Here is an 18,595-nt window from a genome sequence, read left to right on the forward strand (position 1 = left end):
GTACAGTATGAAAGGTACAGTATGAAAGGTACAGTATGAACGGTACAATAACAACGGTACAGTATGAAAGGTACAGTATGAACGGTACAGTATGAAAGGTACAGTATTAACGGTACAGTGTGAAAGGTACAGTATTAACGGTACAGTGTGAAAGGTACAGTACAGTATGAACGGTACAGTATGAACGGTACAGTATGAAAGGTACAGTATTAACGGTACAGTGTGAAAGGTACAGTACAGTATGAAAGGTACAGTATGAACGGTACAGTGTGAAAGGTACAGTATTAACGGTACAGTGTGAAAGGTACAGTATGAACGGTACAGTATGAAAGGTACAGTATGAACGGTACAGTATTAACGGTACAGTGTGAAAGGTACAGTATCAACGGTACAGTATGAAAGGTACAGTATGAAAGGTACAGTATTAACGGTACAGTGTGAAAGGTACAGTATGAACGGTACAGTATGAAAGGTACAGTATTAACAGTACAGTGTGAAAGGTACAGTATCAACGGTACAGTATGAAAGGTACAGTATGAAAGGTACAGTATTAACGGTACAGTGTGAAAGGTACAGTACAGTATGAAAGGTACAGTATTAACGGTACAGTGTGAAAGGTGAAATAAACAAGTCAAAATGGACAGATGGGGAAAAGAAACAAAATCAAAGCTAAAATGATAGATATTAAAGAACGGAAACTCTTGAGGATCTCACAACGCTTGACTGTTTCTCTGAACATATTCAGTACCAGTCAGAAGTTTAGACACAACTACTCATTCAGGGTTTTTCTTTATTTTTACTATTTTCTACATTGTAGAATAATAGTGAAGACATCAACACTATGAAATAACACATATGGAATCATGTAGTAACCGAACAATTCTTAAAAGTAGCCACCCTTTTCCTTGATGACAGCTTTTCCTGACACCACTCTCCCAGGGCCATCACCTCCTCCCTGTAGGTTGTCTCATCGTTGTGGGTAATCAGGGCTACTACTGTTGTGTCGTCTGAAAACTTAACGATTGAGTTGGAGGCGTGCGTTGTCACGCAGTCATGGGTGAACAGGAAGTACAGGAGGGGGCTGAGCACGCACCCTCGTGGGAACCCCGTGTTGAGGATCAGCAAAGTGCAGGTGTTGCTTCCTACCTTCACAACCTGGGGGCGGCCCGTCAGCAAGTCCAGGACCCATTTTCACAGGGTGGGGTTCAGACACAGGGCCCCAAGCTTAATAATGAGCTTGGAGGGTACTATGGTGTTGAATGCTGAGCTGTAGTCAATGAACAGAATTCTTACAAAGGTATTCCTCTCGTCCAGATGGGTTATGGCGGTGTGCAGTGTGATGGCGATTTGCATCGTCTGTGGATCTATTGGGGCAGTAAGCAAATTGAAGGGGTCTAGGGTAAGGTAAAGGTAAAGGTAGCCTCTCATAGCACTTCATGATGACAGACGTGAGCGCTATGGGGTGATAGTCATTGAGTTCAGTTACATTTGGTTTCTTGGGTACAGGAACAATGGCTGAACATCTTGAAGCAAGTGCGAACAGACTGGGATATGAAGAGATTGAATATGTCCGTAAACACTCCAGCCAACTGGTCTGTGCATGCTCTGAGGATGCGGCTAGGATTGCCGTCTTGGCCGACTGCCTTGCGAGGGAAGGCTTACTCACATCGGCCACGGAGAACGAGAGCCCTCCAGTCTTTGGGAACTGTGTTATCCTCAAAACAGGCGAAGAAGGTGTTTAGCTTGTCCGAGAGCAAGACGGCGGTGTCCGCGACATGGCTGATTTTCAATTTGTAGTCCGTGATTGTCTGTAGACCCTTGTGTCTGAGCCGTTGAATTGCGACTCCACTTTGTCTCTGTACTAGCGTTTTTCCTGTTTGATTGCATTACGGAGGGAATCACCATGCTGTTTGTATTCGGCCATGTTCCCAGTCACCTTTCCATGGTTAAATGAGGTGGTTTGCGCTTTCAGTTTTGCGCGAATGCGTCCATCTATCCACAGTTTCTGATTTGGGTAGGTTTTAATAGTCACAGTGGATACAACCTCTTCTATACAGTTCCTGATGAACTCAGTCACCGTATCTGTGTATTCATCAATGTTATTCTCAGAGGCTACCCGGAACATATCCCTGTCCGCGTGAACAAAACAATCTTGAAGCATTGATTCCGATTGGAATAGACATTAGCATGGGTTGAATAGACCTTAGCATGGGTACTTCCTGTTTGAGTTTCTGCCTATAGGAAGGAAGGAGAAAATTGATTCGTGATCAGATTTGCCAAAGGGAGGTTAGGGGAGGGCCTTGTACTACAGTCAATGTGTTGATAGAACGTTTTCCTCAAATTTGCTTTGTGAAAATCCCCAGCTACAATAAAATGTGGCCTCAGGATATGTGGTTTCCAATTTGCACTCTGAATACCTCTTCTCTGCCGGGGGCTTCTTGGAGCAGCCTCTAGGATAAGTTCAATTGCCCTGGGGGGAACGAACAAAGGATCCAATTCGGGAAAGCCGTATTGCTGGTCGTAATGCTGGTGACTTACTGCCGCTCTGATATCCAACAGTTCTTACCGGCTGTATATAATAACACAAAAAAATCGTTCTGGGTTAATAACGTAAGAAATAACACACAAAAAAAACTAAATACTGATGTAATTGTCTGTAGTTACTGTAATAAATTGTCTGTAGTTACTGTAATATAATGTCTGTAGTTACTGTAATGTAACATCTGTAGTTACTGTAATATACTGTATGTAGTTAATATACTGTCTGTAGTTACTGTACTGACTGTAGTTACTGTACTCTTGTAGTTATTATACTGGCTGTAGTTACTGTAGTTACTACTGACTGTAGTTACTGTACTGACTGTAGTTACTACTGACTGTAGTTACCGTACTCTGTTGCACTGGCTGTAGTTACCGTAGTTACTACTGACTGTAGTTACTGTACTGACTGTAGTTACCGTACTCTGTTGCACTGGCTGTAGTTACCGTAGTTACTAGAGACTGTAGTTACCGTACTCTGTTGCGCTGGCTGTACCGGCTGCGTACAGAATGAAGATAATAGAGAAGAGATGTATCTAGACACACAGTCAGCTAAGTATACAGCATGTACAGTGTCATTGAGAACAGACAGAAACCCAGCACCATTAATTAAACCGGTAGGGACAGAACTTTGGTTCTGAGAGACAGTCGTGGCTAGAGAGAGAACGAGAGAGAGGGAGAGAGGGACAGAGAGGGAGAGAGAGAGAGAGAATGAGAGAGAGGGAGAGAGGGACAGAGAGGGAGAGAGGGACACAGAGAGAAAGAGAGACAGAGAGAGAGAGAGAACGAGAGAGAGAGAGAGAGAGAGAGAGAGAGAGGGACACAGAGAGAAAGAGAGCGAGAGAGACAGAGAGAGAGAGAGAGAGAGAGAGAGAGAGAGAGAGAGAGGGAGTGAACGAGAGTAGAGAGATCGAGAGCGCAAGAGACAGACAAAAAATCAAGTGGGATCCGTGAAGTGATGGAAAGGAGATGAAATAAAGGGAATGAACAATCATGATCGAGAGGAAAGAACAATCATGATTGAGTGAGAGGAGGAGAGGAGCAGGAGGAGGAGAGGATCAGGAGGAGGAGGAGGGGGAGGAGGAGGATAGGAACAGGAGGAGGAGAAGGAGGAGAGGAACAGGAGGAGGAGGGGAAGAGCAAGAGGAGGAGAAGGAGGAGAGGAACAGGAGGAGGAGAAGGAGGAGAGGAACAGGAGGAGGAGAGGAACAGGAGGAGGAGAAGAACAGGAGGAGGAGGAGGGGGAGGAGAAGGGGAGGAACAGGAGGAGCAGGAGGGGAGAAGGAGGAGAGGAACAGGAGGAGGAGAAGGAGGAGAGGAACAGGAGGAGGAGAGGAACAGGAGGAGGAGAGGAACAGGAGGAGGAGGAGAGGAGCAGGAGGAGGAGAAGGAGGAGAGGAACAGGAGGAGATGAACAGGAGGAGGAGAGGAGGAGGAGGAAGAGAGGAGGAGGAGAGGAACAGGAGGAGGAGAGGAGGAGAGGAGCAGGAGGGGGAGGAGAGGAACAGGAGGAGGAAGAGAAGGAGGAGAGGAGGATGATAGGATCAGGAGAAGGAGAAGGAGAAGGAGGAGAGGAACAGGAGGAGGAAGAGAAGGAGGAGGTGGAGGAGGAGGAGGAGGATGATGGGAGGAGGAGGATAGGAGGAGGAGGAGGAGGATAGAAGCAGGAGGAGGAGAGAGAGAAAGAGAGAGAGAGGGGAGTGAACGAGAGTAGAGAGATCGAGAGCGCAAGAGACAGAGCGAGAGACAAAAATAACAAAAATCACATCTCTCCTGGATAGACCCATAAACAACCTTGACGGAATTTTTTTTACAGAACGATTGAGGAGAGAGCCCACTCAAGTAGGATCAGTGAAGTGACAGAAAGGGGGATGAAACGAGGGTGTAAAGGTATGGTGGAGGAAAGAACAATCATGATTGAGTGAGAGGAGGAGAGGAGCAGGAGGAGGAGAAGGAGGAGAGGAACAGCAGGAGGAGGAGGAGGAAGAGAAGGAGGAGGAAGAGAGGAGGAGGAGAGGAACAGGAGGAGGAGAGGAGGAGGAGGAGGAGAGGAACAGGAGGAGGAGAAGGAGGAGAGGAACAGCAGGAGGAGGAGAAGGAGGAGAGGAACAGCAGGAGGAGGAGGAGGAAGAGAAGGAGGAGGAAGAGAGGAGGAGGAAAGGAACAGGAGGAGGAGAGGAGGAGGAGGAGGAGGAGGAACAGGAGGAGGAGGAGGAAGAGAAGGAGGAGGAAGAGAAGGAGGAGGAAGAGAGGAGGAGGAGAGGAACAGGAGGAGGGGAGGAGGAGAGGAGCAGGAGGAGGAGGAGAGGAACAGGAGGAGGAAGAGAAGGAGGAGGAAGAGAGGAGGAGGAGAGGAACAGGAGGAGGAGAGGAGGAGGAGGAGGAGAGGAACAGGAGGAGGAGAAGGAGGAGAGGAACAGCAGGAGGAGGAGAAGGAGGAGAGGAACAGCAGGAGGAGGAGGAGGAAGAGAAGGAGGAGGAAGAGAGGAGGAGGAAAGGAACAGGAGGAGGAGAGGAGGAGGAGGAGGAGGAGGAGGAACAGGAGGAGGAGGAGGAAGAGAAGGAGGAGGAAGAGAAGGAGGAGGAAGAGAGGAGGAGGAGAGGAACAGGAGGAGGGGAGGAGGAGAGGAGCAGGAGGAGGAGGAGAGGAACAGGAGGAGGAGAGAAGGAGGAGGAGGAGAGGAGGAGGAGGAGGAGGAGAGGAAGAAGAGAAGGAGGAGAGGAGCAGGAGGAAGAGAGGTGGAGAGGAACAGGAGGAGGAGAGGAGCAGGGGGAGGAGAAGGAGGAGAGGAACAGGAGGAGGAGGGGGTAGAGATTGAGCAGGAAGAGAGGAGGAGAGGAACCAGAGGAGGAGAGGAGGAGGAGGAGGAGGAGGAGGAGGAGGAGGAGGAGGAGAGGAACATGAGGAGGAGAGGAGGAGGAGAGGAGGAGGAAGAGAAGGAGGAGAGGAGCAGAAGGAAGAGAGGAGCAGAAGGAAGAGAGGAGGAGAGGAACAGGAGGAGGAGAGGCGCAGGAGGAGGAGGAGGAGGAGGAGGAGGATGAAGAGAAGGAGGAGGAAGAGAGAAGGAGAGGAACAGGATGAGGAGAGGAGGAGGAGGAGAGGAGGAGAGGAGGAAGAGGAAGAGAAGGAGGAGAGGAGGAGGAGGAGAGGAGGAAGGGGAGGAGAAGGAGGAGAGGAGGAAGAGAGTATGAGGGGGGAGAGGGGAGGAGAGGAGGAGAGGAGCAGGAGCAGGAGGAGAGGAGCAGGAGGAGGAGAGGAGGAGAAGGCGGAGAGGAACAGGAGGAGGAGAGGAGGAGGAAAGGAGGAAGAGGAAGAGAAGGAGGAGAGGAGGAAGAGAGGAGGAGGAGAGGAGGAAGAGAGGAGGAGGAGGAGAGGAGCAGGAGGAGGAAGAGGAGGAGGAAGAGAAGGAGGAGGAAGAGAGGAGGAGAGAGGAGAGGAAAAGGAGGAGAGGAGGAGGAGGAGAGGAGGAAAGGAGGAGGAGAGGAGGAAGAGGAAGAGAAGGAGGGGAGGAGGAGGAGGAGAGGAGAAAGAGGAAGAGGAGGAGTAGAGGAGGAGAGGAGGAGAGGATGAGGAGGAGGAGAGGAGAGGAGCAGGAGCAGGAGGAGAGGAGCAGGAGGAGGAGGAGGAGGAGAGGAGAAGGGGGAGAGGAACAGGAGGAGGAGAGGAGGAGAAGGAGGAGAGGAGGAGGAGGAGGAGAGGAGGAAGAGAAGAGGAAGAGACGGAGGAGAGGAGGAAGAGAGGAGTAGGAGAGGAGGAAGAGAGGAGGAGAGGAGCAGGAGGAGGAGGAGGAGAGGAGGACAAGGGGGAGAGGAACATGACGAGGAGAGGAGGAGGAGGAGAAGGAGGATAGGAGCAGGAGGAGGAGACGAGGAGGTAGAGAAGGAGAAGAGGAGGAGGAGGGGAAGGGCAAGAGAAGAGGAGCAGGAGGAGAAGGATGAGGACGAATGGAGGAGGACGAGGACGAGGGGAGGAGGAGGTGGAGAGGAAGTGTATGATTGCCCTCCTCTCTAAGCCACAGCCGTAGAGGTAATATAATATATAGCTGTGAAAAAGATATTCAGCGATTTTGGGAGACCTAGAGGAAACAATACACGGTGATTTAATACGGTTAAACTTCCGTCCATCTTCTTCTGTACCACAGACACGTAGAGGATGGTCAATCTAAGTTACTAAACTAAGTCACCGTTACCAGGCAAAATAGAGCATGAATGGAGATAAAGTTGAAGTAAATAACTGGGTCGTTCCACGAAGTGGGAGCCTTTAGGACATGCAAACTTTAAAGAAATGTTATTTTAAATGTTATTTTAATTTTAATTTCATGTTCTTTAAAAAAATCTGTTCTTTCAACATTGAATTGTACGGAGGATATGTTTAGCCTACGGGAAAAACCCCTTTTCGCCATCTCAGACATTAAAATCATATGAATTAAGAGCATTGTATCTGGACTTGTACCACACTGACTTGTACTAACTCTGTTGACAGACACTTGTGTAACTTCTTAACTATTATTTAAAAGCATGTTTGCGAAAAATCCAACATTGTCTTATCGTTTAAGTATCCCTTGTACAAATAAACTCACATATAATATCAAACTGATGAAGTTAATTGGGCCTTTAACAGGGTTGACGATAACAGGGTGGACGATAACAGAGTTGACGATAACAGAGTTGACGATAACAGGGCTGACGATAACAGGGTTGACGATAACGATAACAGGGTTGACGATAACAGGGTTGACGATAACAGGGTGGACGATAACAGGGTTGACAATAACGATAACAGGGTTAACGATAACAGGGTTGACGATAACAGGGTTGACGATAACAGGGTTGACGATAACAGGGTGGACGATAACAGAGTTGACGATAACAAGGTTGACGATAACAGGGTTGACGATAACAGGGTTGATGATAACAGAGTTGACGATAACAGGTTTGACGATAACAGGGTTGACGATAACAGGGTTGACGATAACAGGGTTGACGATAACAGGGTTGACGATAACAGGGTGGACGATAACAGGGTGGACGATAACAAGGTGGACGATAACAGGGTTGATGTTTTAGGTGAAGATCGGCCATTACTCCTCATGTGGTGAAGAACATGCAGGGGCCACATGGTGTTCATGAAATTAGGACTTACACATACAGTATGTTCCACACATAATAAACGGTTAAATCAAATTCAAGTTTCCTAACATGAAATGAGGGACAAAGGGGTTGACAAGAAGACTGACTTTTATACCATGCTGTTCAGAAGACTCAAACGATGTCATCTGCAGTGAATCATTTCACTTTTAAAGGGGTAAATATTTTTTGGGGCATAACTGGGTTAAAATTGAGGGACAGATGTAAATGCATCACTTAATTACATTAAATATAAATAATAGTCTTCAGAAATGACTTTGTCTAAGCAGCAACAATAACTGGGCCTTTACAACGATGGTCAAACTTGGAGACATTTTGGGAATAAGTGGGTTAAAATCTTCCTAGAAGGGACATGTCAAAATGATGAATTTCGACAGTTTAGCAAGTTTTTATTCAGCCTACTGATTAGAGCGTTGGGCCAGTAACCATAAGTCATCTAGGTCCCTGAAACGCAGGTAGCCTAGTGGTTAGAGCGTTGGGCCAGTAACCAGAAGTAATCTAGGTCCCTGAAACGCAGGTAGCCTAGTGGTTAGAGCGTTGGGCCAGTAACCAGAAGTAATCTAGTTCCCTGAAACGCAGGTAGCCTAGTGGTTAGAGCGTTGGGCCAGTAACCAGAAGTAATCTAGTTCCCTGAAACGCAGGTAGCCTAGTGGTTAGAGCGTTGGGCCAGTAACCAGAAGTAATCTAGTTCCCTGAAACGCAGGTAGCCTAGTGGTTAGAGCGTGTGTGTGTGTGTGTGTACCAGAGGAGAACGACTGCTCCCTCTCATTGAAGCCACAGGAGTTTAAGGCCGACCGCGGTACTGCAGGCATTGTTTATGGAAAACAGGATCCGCCATCATAGTGAATGGAAGAACGGCAATCTTTGTGTAAATAATTGTAAAAAATAAAACAATCATGGTACCAATAATTGGTTCTAATGCAACTGATGTACTGTATGTCCTTGACCCAAATATTATTTAAATAAAACCACACAGAGTAGATAAGGTTGCTAACGGAAGGTTGTTCCGAGGTTGCTAACGGAGGCCTGCAGTACCCAGGTTGGCCTTCAACTTCAGTTGCTCAATGAGAGGGGGCAGCACTGAGCTAGCCTGCAAAGTCACTTCCTGGAATACTTCAAACGGCGCATGGTATGTCTCCATGAGACTCCATCTTAACCGACTTCATTTACCTTCAATGTGCTATGGAACATTCACATAGGAATGAATGGTGTCGCGTGATCGATGGCTTTGTCGTGTATACAGTCATTGGTGTTTACTCACCAGTGAAGGAGTATTGGTAGTGCTCCTGGAGGTGAGAGGGGGCCTGCGGAGGGCGGTACAGGATCCGGCCCTGGTTAACGTCAGCTTGGGTGAAGAAGGACACTGAGTTGTAGGGTCTGTCACGATGTTCCACAGAACCTGAGGACGTCAGTTCATTATGGATCCCGTGTTCGGGGCTTCCTAATACGTGTACAAGCTACAAAGTCAAAATTGGCTGAAAAAGAATATAGCTTTTTGGTATCAATTTAAGTAAAGGTTAGGTTTAGTGGCTAAGGTTAAGGGTTATCTTAAAATCAGATTTCCAGCTGGACTGGTAGCGAAAGTATTCAGCCCCCTTGGCATTTTTCCTATTTTGTTGCCTTACAACCTGGAAATAAAATAGATTTTTGGGGGGGTTGTATCATTTGATTTACACAACATGCCTACCACTTTGAAGATGCAACATATTTTTTATTGTGAAACAAACAAGAAATAAGACAAGAAAACAGAAAACTTGAGCGTGCATAACTATTCACCCCCCTAAGTCAATACTTTGTAGAGCCACCTTTCGCAGCAATTACAGCTGCAAGTCTCTTGTTGTATGTCTAGCCACTGGGATTTTTGCCCATTCTTCAAGCCAAAACTGCTCGAGCTCCTTCAAGTAGGATGGGTTCCGCTGGTGTACAGCAATCTTCAAGTCATACCACAGATTCTCAATTGGATTGAGGTCTGGGCTTTGACTAGGTCATTCAAATACATGTAAATGTTTCCCCTTAAACCACTCGAGTGTTGCTTAGGGTCATTGTCCTGCTGGAAGGTGAACCTCTGTCCCAGTGTCAAATCTCTTGAAGACTGAAACAGGTTTCCCTCAAGAATTTCCCTGTATTTAGCGCCATCCATCAATCCTTCAATTCTGACCAGTTTCCCAGTCCCTGCTGATGAAAAACATCTCCACAACATGATGCTGCCACCACCATGCTTCACTGTGGGGATGGGGTTCTCAGGGTGATGAGAGGTGTTGGGTTTGCGCCAGACATAGTGTTTTTCTTAATGGCCAAAAAGCTCAATTTTAGTCGCATCTGACCAGAGTACCTTGTTCCGTATGTTTGGGGAGTCTCCCACATGCCTTTTGGCGAACACCAAATGCGTTTGCTTATTTTTTTCTTTAAGCAATGGCTTTTTTCTGGCCACTCTTTCGTAAAGTCCAGCTCTGTGGAGTGTGCGGCTTAAAGTGGTCATATAGACAGATACTCCAATCTCCACTATGGAGTTTTGCAGCTCCTTCAGGGTTATCTTTGGTCTCTTTGTTGCCTCTCTGATTAATGCCCTCCTTGCCTGGTCTGTGAGTTTTGGTGGGCGGCCCTCTCTTGGCAGGTTTGTTGTGGTGCCATATTCTTCCCATTTTTTAATAATGGATTTAATGGAGCTCCATGGGATGTTCAAAGTTTCGGATATCTTTTTATAACCCAACCCTGATCTGTACTTCTCCAAAACTTTGTCCCTGACCTGTTTGGAGAGCTCCTTGGTCTTCATAGTGTCGCTTGCTTGGTGGTGCCCCTTGCTTAGTGGTGTTGCAGACTCTGGGGCCTTTCAGAACAGGTATATACTATATACTGAGATCACTTGACACAGAGTGCGCACACAGGTGGACTTTATTTAACTAATTATGTGACTTCTGAAGGTAATTGGTTGCACCAGATCTTATTGAGGGGATTCATAGCAAAGGGGGTGAATACATACTGTACACACGTACCACTTTTCCTATTTATTTTTTTGTTTTGTTTTTTGAAACAAGTAATTTTTTAAATTTCACTTCATCAAGTTGGACTATTTTGTGTATGTCCATTACATGAAATCCCCCAAAAAATGTATTTAAATTACATTAAATCTTTTGCAAGGCACTGTAGTAATAGTTAGTTCTAACTGGGCGTCCTCCTTCCATCGTCTTTGACAGTGGATATGAAGTAGTTTACATGAGTACTTCCCCCCCGTCCCCTCCTGTCCGCTCCTGTCGTCTCCTGTCGTCTCCTGTCGTCTCCTGTCGTCTCCTGTGTGCTCCAGTCCCCTCCTGTCTGCTCCTGTCCCCTCCTGTCCGCTCCTGTACGCTCCTGTCCGCTCCTGTCTGCTCCTGTCCCCTCCTGTCCCCTCCTGTCTGCTCCTGTCCCCTCCTGTCCCCTCCTGTCTGCTTCTGTCCCCTCCTGTCTGCTCCTGTCCCCTCCTGACCCCTCCTGTCTGCTCCTGTCCCTTCCTGTCCCTTCCTGTCTGCTCCTGTCTGCTCCTTTCCCTTCCTGTCCCTTCCTGTCCCTTCCTGTCTGCTCCTGTCCCCTCCTGTCCCCTCCTGTCTGCTCCTGTCCCCTCCTGTCTGCTCCAGTCCCCTCCTGTCTGCTCCTGTCCCATCCTGTCCGCTCCTGTCCGCTCCTGTCCCCTACTGTCTGCTCCTGTCCCCTCCTGTCCCCTCCTGTCTGTTTCTGTCCCCTCCTGTCTGCTCCTATCCCCTCCTGTCCCCTCCTGTCTGCTCCTGTCCCCTCCTGTCCCTTCCTGTCTGCTCCTGTCTGCTCCTGTCCCTTCCTGTCTGCTCCTGTCTGCTCCTGTCCCCTCCTGTCTGCTCCTGTCGTCTCCTGTCCCCTCCTGTCTGCTCCTGTCCACTCCTGTCTGCTCCTGTCCCCTCCTGTCTGCTCCTGTATTGAGAAGTGTGTGTGAGATGGATGTACTGTATTTGTGTGTGTGTGTGTGTGTGTGTAGATTACCTTGTTCCTGAGGTAGGGGTCTGGTGATGTTGTAGACCAGCTTTTCACTGGGAGTCTCAGAGTCCACAAAGGACAAATCTGTGGGTGTTAGCACGGTCACACGATCTTCCAGAGCCTGCATGGACACACACACACACACACACACACACACATACACACACACACACACACACACACACACACACACACATACCCACACACACATACCCACACACATACCCACACACACACACACACACACACACACACACATACACACACACACACATACACACACACACACACACATACACACACACATACACACACACACACACACACACACACACACACACACACAATCATTGGTGCCTATGCCACAGTGAGATTTTCCCCCTAGCCCTGTTTCTCCCTTACAGTCATCTGTAGGTCACAGGCAGGTGCTAGCTGGGGGAACCCTGGGAGTTCAGGCATCACTCCGATGGTGAAGGTCTGATCATCACTCAGCGTGTCTGGAGAACCCTCACTGGTCACCTGGAAGAAGATGAGGCCATTTTGAATCATCACAACAAACCTTTATCTTCAGCAAGATTCAGCATACTGTATATAACTACTATTATGTAAGGACTGTAACAGGGTAGGAAAACCGTAACAGGGTAGGAGGACTGTAACAGGGTAGGAGGACCGTAACAGGGTAGGAGGACTGTAACAGGGTAGAAGGACCGTAACAGGGTAGCAGAACCGTAACAGGGTAGGGGGATTGTAACAGGGTAGAGGGACCATAACAGGGTAGAGGGACCGTAACAGGGTAGAGGGAGTGTAACAGGGTAGCGGGAGGGTTACAGGGTAGAAGGAGGGTAGAAGGACCGTAACAGGGTAGGAGGACCGTACCAGGGTAGAGGACCGTAACAGGGTAGCAGAACCGTAACAGGGTAGAAGGACTGTAACAGGGTAGAAGGACCGTAACAGGGTAGCAGAACCGTAACAGGGTAGGGGAATTGTAACAGGGTAGAGGGACCATAACAGGGTAGAGGCCTGTAACAGGGTAGAAGGACCGTAACAGGGTAGAAAGACTGTAACAGGGTTGAAGGACCGTAACAGGGTAGAGGGAGGGTCGAGGGACTGTAACAGGGTAGAAGGACCGTAACAGGGTAGAAAGACTGTAACAGGGTAGAAGGACCGTAACAGGGTAGAAAGACCGTAACAGGGTAGAAGGAGGGTAACAGGGTAGAAGGACCGTAACAGGGTAGAAGGACCGTAACAGGGTTGGAGGACCGTAACAGGGGAGAGAGACCGTAACAGGGTAGAGGAACCATAACAGGGTAGAGGGACCGTAACAGGGTAGAAGGAGGGTAGAAGGACCGTAACAGGGTAGAAGGAGGGTAGAAGAACCGTAACAGGGTAGGAGGACCGTAACAGGGTAGAGGGACCGTAACAGGGTAGAGGGAGGGTAGAAGGACCGTAACAGGGTAGAAGGAGGGTAGAAGGACCATAACAGGGTAGGAGGACCGTAACAGGGTACAGAGACTGTAACAGGGTAGAAGGAGGGTAGAAGGACCGTAACAGGGTAGAGGGACCGTGACAGGGTAGAGGGACCGTAACAGGGTAGAAGGAGGGTAAAGGGACAGGAACAGGGTAGAGGGACCGTTATACCTTTAGACAGGACAGGGTCATACCTTTAGACAGGACAGGGTTATACCTTTAGACAGGACAGGGTTATACCTTTAGACAGGGTTATACCTTTAGACAGGACAGGGTTATACCTTTAGACAGGGTTATACCTTTAGACAGGGTTATACCTTTAGACAGGGTTATACCTTTAGACAGGGTTATACCTTTAGACAGGGTTATACCTTTAGACAGGGTTATACCTTTAGACAGGACAGGGTTATACCTTTAGACAGGATTATACCTTTAGACAGGGTTATACCTTTAGACAGGATTATACCTTTAGACAGGACAGGGTTATACCTTTAGACAGGGTTATACCTTTAGACAGGGTTATACCTTTAGACAGGATTATACCTTTAGACAGGACAGGGTTATACCTTTAGACAGGATTATACCTTTAGACAGGGTTATACCTTTAGACAGGATTATACCTTTAGACAGGACAGGGTTATTATACCTTTAGACAGGGTTATACCTTTAGACAGGGTTATACCTTTAGACAGGGTTATACCTTTAGACAGGGTTATACCTTTAGACAGGGTTATACCTTTAGACAGGGTTATACCTTTAGACAGGACTATACCTTTAGACAGGACAGGGTTATACCTTTAGACAGGGTTATACCTTTAGACAGGGTTATACCTTTAGACAGGGTTATACCTTTAGACAGGGTTATACCTTTAGACAGGGTTATACCTTTAGACAGGGTTATACCTTTAGACAGGGTTATACCTTTAGACAGGGTTATACCTTTAGACAGGGTTATACCTTTAGACAGGACTATACCTTTAGACAGGACAGGGTCATACCTTTAGACAGGATTATACCTTTAGACAGGGTTATACCTTTAGACAGGACAGGGTTATACCTTTAGACAGGATTATACCTTTAGACAGGATTATACCTTTAGACAGGGTTATACCTTTAGACAGGACAGGGTTATACCTTTAGACAGGATTATACCTTTAGACAGGATTATACCTTTAGACAGGGTTATACCTTTAGACAGGGTTATACCTTTAGACAGGACAGGGTTATACCTTTAGACAGGACAGGGTTATACCTTTAGACAGGGTTATTTATACCTTTAGACAGGACAGGGTTATACCTTTAGACAGGGTTATACCTTTAGACAGGGTTATACCTTTAGACAGGGTCATACCTTTAGACAGGACAGGGTTATACCTTTAGACAGGGTTATACCTTTAGACAGGGTTATACCTTTAGACAGGGTTATACCTTTAGACAGGGTTATACCTTTAGACAGGGTTATACCTTTAGACAGGACAGGGTTATACCTTTAGACAGGGTTATACCTTTAGACAGGACAGGGTCATACCTTTAGACAGGACAGGGTTATACCTTTAGACAGGGTTATACCTTTAGACAGGGTTATACCTTTAGACAGGGTTATACCTTTAGACAGGGTTATACCTTTAGACAGGACAGGGTTATACCTTTAGACAGGGTTATACCTTTAGACAGGGTTATACCTTTAGACAGGGTTATACCTTTAGACAGGATTATACCTTTAGACAGGGTTATACCTTTAGACAGGGTTATACCTTTAGACAGGGTTATACCTTTAGACAGGACAGGGTTATACCTTTAGACAGGGTTATACCTTTAGACAGGACAGGGTCATACCTTTAGACAGGACAGGGTTATACCTTTAGACAGGGTTATACCTTTAGACAGGGTTATACCTTTAGACAGGACAGGGTTATACCTTTAGACAGGGTTATACCTTTAGACAGGATTATACCTTTAGACAGGACAGGGTTATACCTTTAGACAGGATTATACCTTTAGACAGGGTTATACCTTTAGACAGGATTATACCTTTAGACAGGGTTATACCTTTAGACAGGGTTATACCTTTAGACAGGATTATACCTTTAGACAGGATTATACCTTTAGACAGGACAGGGTTATACCTTTAGACAGGGTTATACCTTTAGACAGGGTTATACCTTTAGACAGGGTTATACCTTTAGACAGGGTTATACCTTTAGACAGGGTTATACCTTTAGACAGGGTTATACCTTTAGACAGGGTTATACCTTTAGACAGGACAGGGTTATACCTTTAGACAGGGTTATACCTTTAGACAGGGTTATACCTTTAGACAGGGTTATACCTTTAGACAGGACAGGGTTATACCTTTAGACAGGACAGGGTTATACCTTTAGACAGGGTTATTTATACCTTTAGACAGGACAGGGTTATACCTTTAGACAGGGTTGTACCTTTAGACATGGAGAGAGAGAGAGAGAGAGAGAGAGAGAGAGAGAGAGAGAGAGAGAGAGAGAGAGAGAGAGAGAGAGTGACAGAGAAAGAAAGAGAGAGAGAGAGCGAGAGAGAGAGAGAGGATGTCTGTGTAGGAGGGGTGGAGGAGGGTGGGTGGAAGAGGAAGGGAGGGGAGGGAGGGATACAATTTCGGGGGAAATGAATGGAGAAGACAGCAGTGGGAGAAATAATTTGGGGATTCGCAGAGGAGAATGGATGAAGAGAAAAAATAACTATAGGAAGAAAGAAGAGAGGAAAGAAGACAAGGTGAAATAAGAAAGAAACAAGAGTTGAAAACAAAGCGGTAGAAGACAGGAAGGAAGAACAGAAAAGACATGCAGGTAGAAAAACTAAACAGAGCGTGGAGAGAGAGAGTTAGTTGGGTTGTTTGTGAGTCCCAGTGAACCTGAGAACAGGCAGACAGGCCAGCTGGCAGGCAGGTGGGTGAGGCTGGCAGGCAGGGGGTAAGGCTGGGGTGGCAGGGGGTAATGCTGGGGTGGCAGGGGGTAAGGCAGGGGTGGCAGGGGGTAAGGCTGGGGTGGCAGGGGGTAAGGCTGGGGTGGCAGGGGGTAAGGCAGGGGTGGCAAGGGGTAAGGCTGGGGTGGCAGGTGGTAAGGCAGGGGTGGCAGGGGGTAAGGCAGGGGTGGCAGGTGGTAAGGCAGGGGTGGCAGGGGGTAAGGCAGGGGTGGCAAGGGGTAAGGCTGGGGTGGCAGGTGGTAAGGCAGGGGTGGCAGGGGGTAAGGCAGGGGTGGCAAGGGGTAAGGCTGGGGTGGCAGGTGGTAAGGCTGGGGTGGCAGGGGGTAAGGCTGGGGTGGCAGGGGGTAAGGCAGGGGTGGCAGGGGGTAAGGCAGGGGTGGCAGGGGGTAAGGCAGGGGTGGCAGGTGGTAAGGCAGGGGTGGCAGGGGGTAAGGCAGGGGTGGCAAGGGGTAAGGCTGGGGTGGCAGGTGGTAAGGCTGGGGTGGCAGGGGGTAAGGCTGGGGTGGCAGGGGGTAAGGCAGGGGTGGCAGGGGGTAAGGCAGGGGTGGCAGGGGGTAAGGCAGGGGTGGCAGGTGGGTAAGGCTGGCAGGCAGGTGGGTAAGGCTGGCAGGCAGGTGGGTAAGGCTAGCAGGCAGGTGGGTAAGGCTGGCAGGCAGGTGGGTAAGGCTGGCATGCAGGTGGGTAAGGTTGGCAGGCAGGTGGGTAAGGCTGGCAGGCAGGTGGGTAAGGCTGGGGTGGCAGGTGGGTAAGACTGGCAGGCAGGTGGGTAAGGTTGGCAGGCAGGTGGGTAAGGCTGGGGTGGCAGGTGGGTAAGGCTGGCAGGCAGGTGGGTAAGGCTGGAAGGCAGGTGGGTAAGGCTGGCAGGCAGGTGGGTAAGGCTGGCAGGCAGGTGGGTAAGACTGGCAGGCAGGTGGGTAAGGCTGGCAGGCAGGTGGGTAAGGCTGGCAGGCAGGTGGCCTTGTGGTTAGAGCTGACAAGGTACTTAAATAAAGGTCAAATAATAATGAATAAATAATAATGAATAAATAATAATGAATAAATAATAATTAATAAATAATAATGAATAAATAATAATGAACAAATAATAATGAATAAATAATAATGAACAAATAATAATGAACAAATAATAATGAATAAATAATAATGAATAAATAATAATGAATAAATAATAATGAATAAATAATAATGAACAAATAATAATGAATAAATAATAATGAATAAATAATAATGAATAAATAATAATGAATAAATAATAATGAATAAATAATAATGAATAAATAATAATGAATAAATAATAATGAATAAATAATAATGAAAGGCTCCAACAGACACACAGCCCACACTCACCTGGAACTGTAAGGTGTCTCCTTGAGGCCCACTGGCCCCGGCAGAGCCAAAGTGTTTGTACCACACAGTGCCCTCATTCACATCCTGCTGAGTGAAGGAGGAGGTTGGGGTAGAGCTCCTGTCATCGGGCGAGGGCTGCCAACCTTCCACCGGGCCGTCGGCTGGCATGGGCACCAACACCACTTTACCTGTAGGGAGGAGAGGGGGAGAGAGAATCAGGAAGGGAGAGAGAGGGGGTAAAGGGGAGAAGGGGGAGGGGTGGCAAGAGAGGAGAGGGGAGAGAGAATCAGGAAGGGAGAGAGAGTGTAAGAGAGGAGAGGGGGAAGAGAATCAGGAAGGGAGAGAGAGAGTGTAAAGGGGAGAGGGAGGGGTGGTAAGAGAGGAGAGGGGGAGAGAGAATCAGGAAGAGAGAGAGAGGGTAAGAGAGGAGAGGGGGAAGAGAATCAGGAAGAGAGAGAGAGTGTAAAGGGGAGAGGGAGGGGTGGTAATTCATGGTTTGAGAGAGATGTGGGAGGGATGACAGAGTCAGAATGTGAAATTAGCATCATTACCAAAAGATCATCATGAGCATGTTTTTTTTTTTTGGGGGGGGGGGGTAACGTTATGTACCATACCATATTTGGGGCTTCCTTTGGAGCGCACTATGGTGTAGACGATCTGGTCATCGCTGGCACCGTGATAATCTGTCCTCAGATACCTCTTCCCCAACCGTACCATGCCTCCCTCTCTCACCCACGTGCCGGGCACCGACAGAACACGAGGAGCATTGGTAAGCTGTAACACCAGATACAGTATGTAACTATTACTTTTAATGTTTTTCTAATGGCATGGTATTGTTTCAAAGTACTGTAATTCAATTCAGTTACTCAGCCAGATACCCAACCCATTGAGGACTTCTGCTGAATCATTCGTATCAGAACAGGAAGTTGTCTCGTCCTGCCAACCAACATGCACCGTTCTCACCAATACGTGAGCGCATTTTCCACATAACGGAGTTAATAACCCAGCTCAGATGTTCTCAGGCCTCATGTCCTCACAACAGCATAGCAGCAGGAAGGAAAAGCCCAGAGGCAGCTGTCAGCAGCAACAGAGACAGACAGAGAGACAGACAGGAAGCCAGACAGAGAGACAGACAGAGAGACAGACAGACAGAGAGAGA

The 18,595-nt window shown here is 47.8% G+C and overlaps 1 protein-coding gene and 1 long non-coding RNA gene across 5 annotated transcripts in view; both read right to left on the reverse strand.

The window, feature by feature from the left end:
* The window catches only part of LOC110525177 (extracellular matrix protein FRAS1), a 312,474-nt gene that overhangs the window by 97,411 nt on the left and 196,468 nt on the right, over positions 1-18,595 (reverse strand). The window contains exons 31-35 of the mRNA XM_036979249.1: positions 18,051-18,210; positions 17,437-17,624; positions 12,070-12,186; positions 11,674-11,788; positions 8,948-9,085 (exon numbers count right to left, since the gene is read on the reverse strand). Of these exons, the coding sequence (XP_036835144.1) occupies positions 8,948-9,085; positions 11,674-11,788; positions 12,070-12,186; positions 17,437-17,624; positions 18,051-18,210 (718 nt within the window). The remainder of the gene's footprint in view (positions 1-8,947; positions 9,086-11,673; positions 11,789-12,069; positions 12,187-17,436; positions 17,625-18,050; positions 18,211-18,595) is intronic.
* On the reverse strand, positions 13,710-14,845 carry LOC118964811. 4 transcript variants are annotated; one of them, XR_005051991.1, is made up of 4 exons: positions 14,817-14,845; positions 14,210-14,639; positions 13,930-14,091; positions 13,710-13,736 (listed from the first exon to the last, which is right to left on the reverse strand). It is a non-coding gene; the product is annotated as an uncharacterized LOC118964811 (long non-coding RNA). The 4 variants fall into 4 exon arrangements; XR_005051989.1 differs by lacking the exon at positions 13,710-13,736 and having other exon boundaries at positions 13,777-14,091; positions 14,210-14,268; positions 14,305-14,639; XR_005051990.1 differs by lacking the exon at positions 13,710-13,736 and adding an exon at positions 13,777-13,888.

This window comes from Oncorhynchus mykiss, chromosome 6, assembly GCF_013265735.2.
Source record: "Oncorhynchus mykiss isolate Arlee chromosome 6, USDA_OmykA_1.1, whole genome shotgun sequence".
In the NCBI taxonomy this organism is placed as follows: Eukaryota; Metazoa; Chordata; class Actinopteri; order Salmoniformes; family Salmonidae; genus Oncorhynchus; species Oncorhynchus mykiss.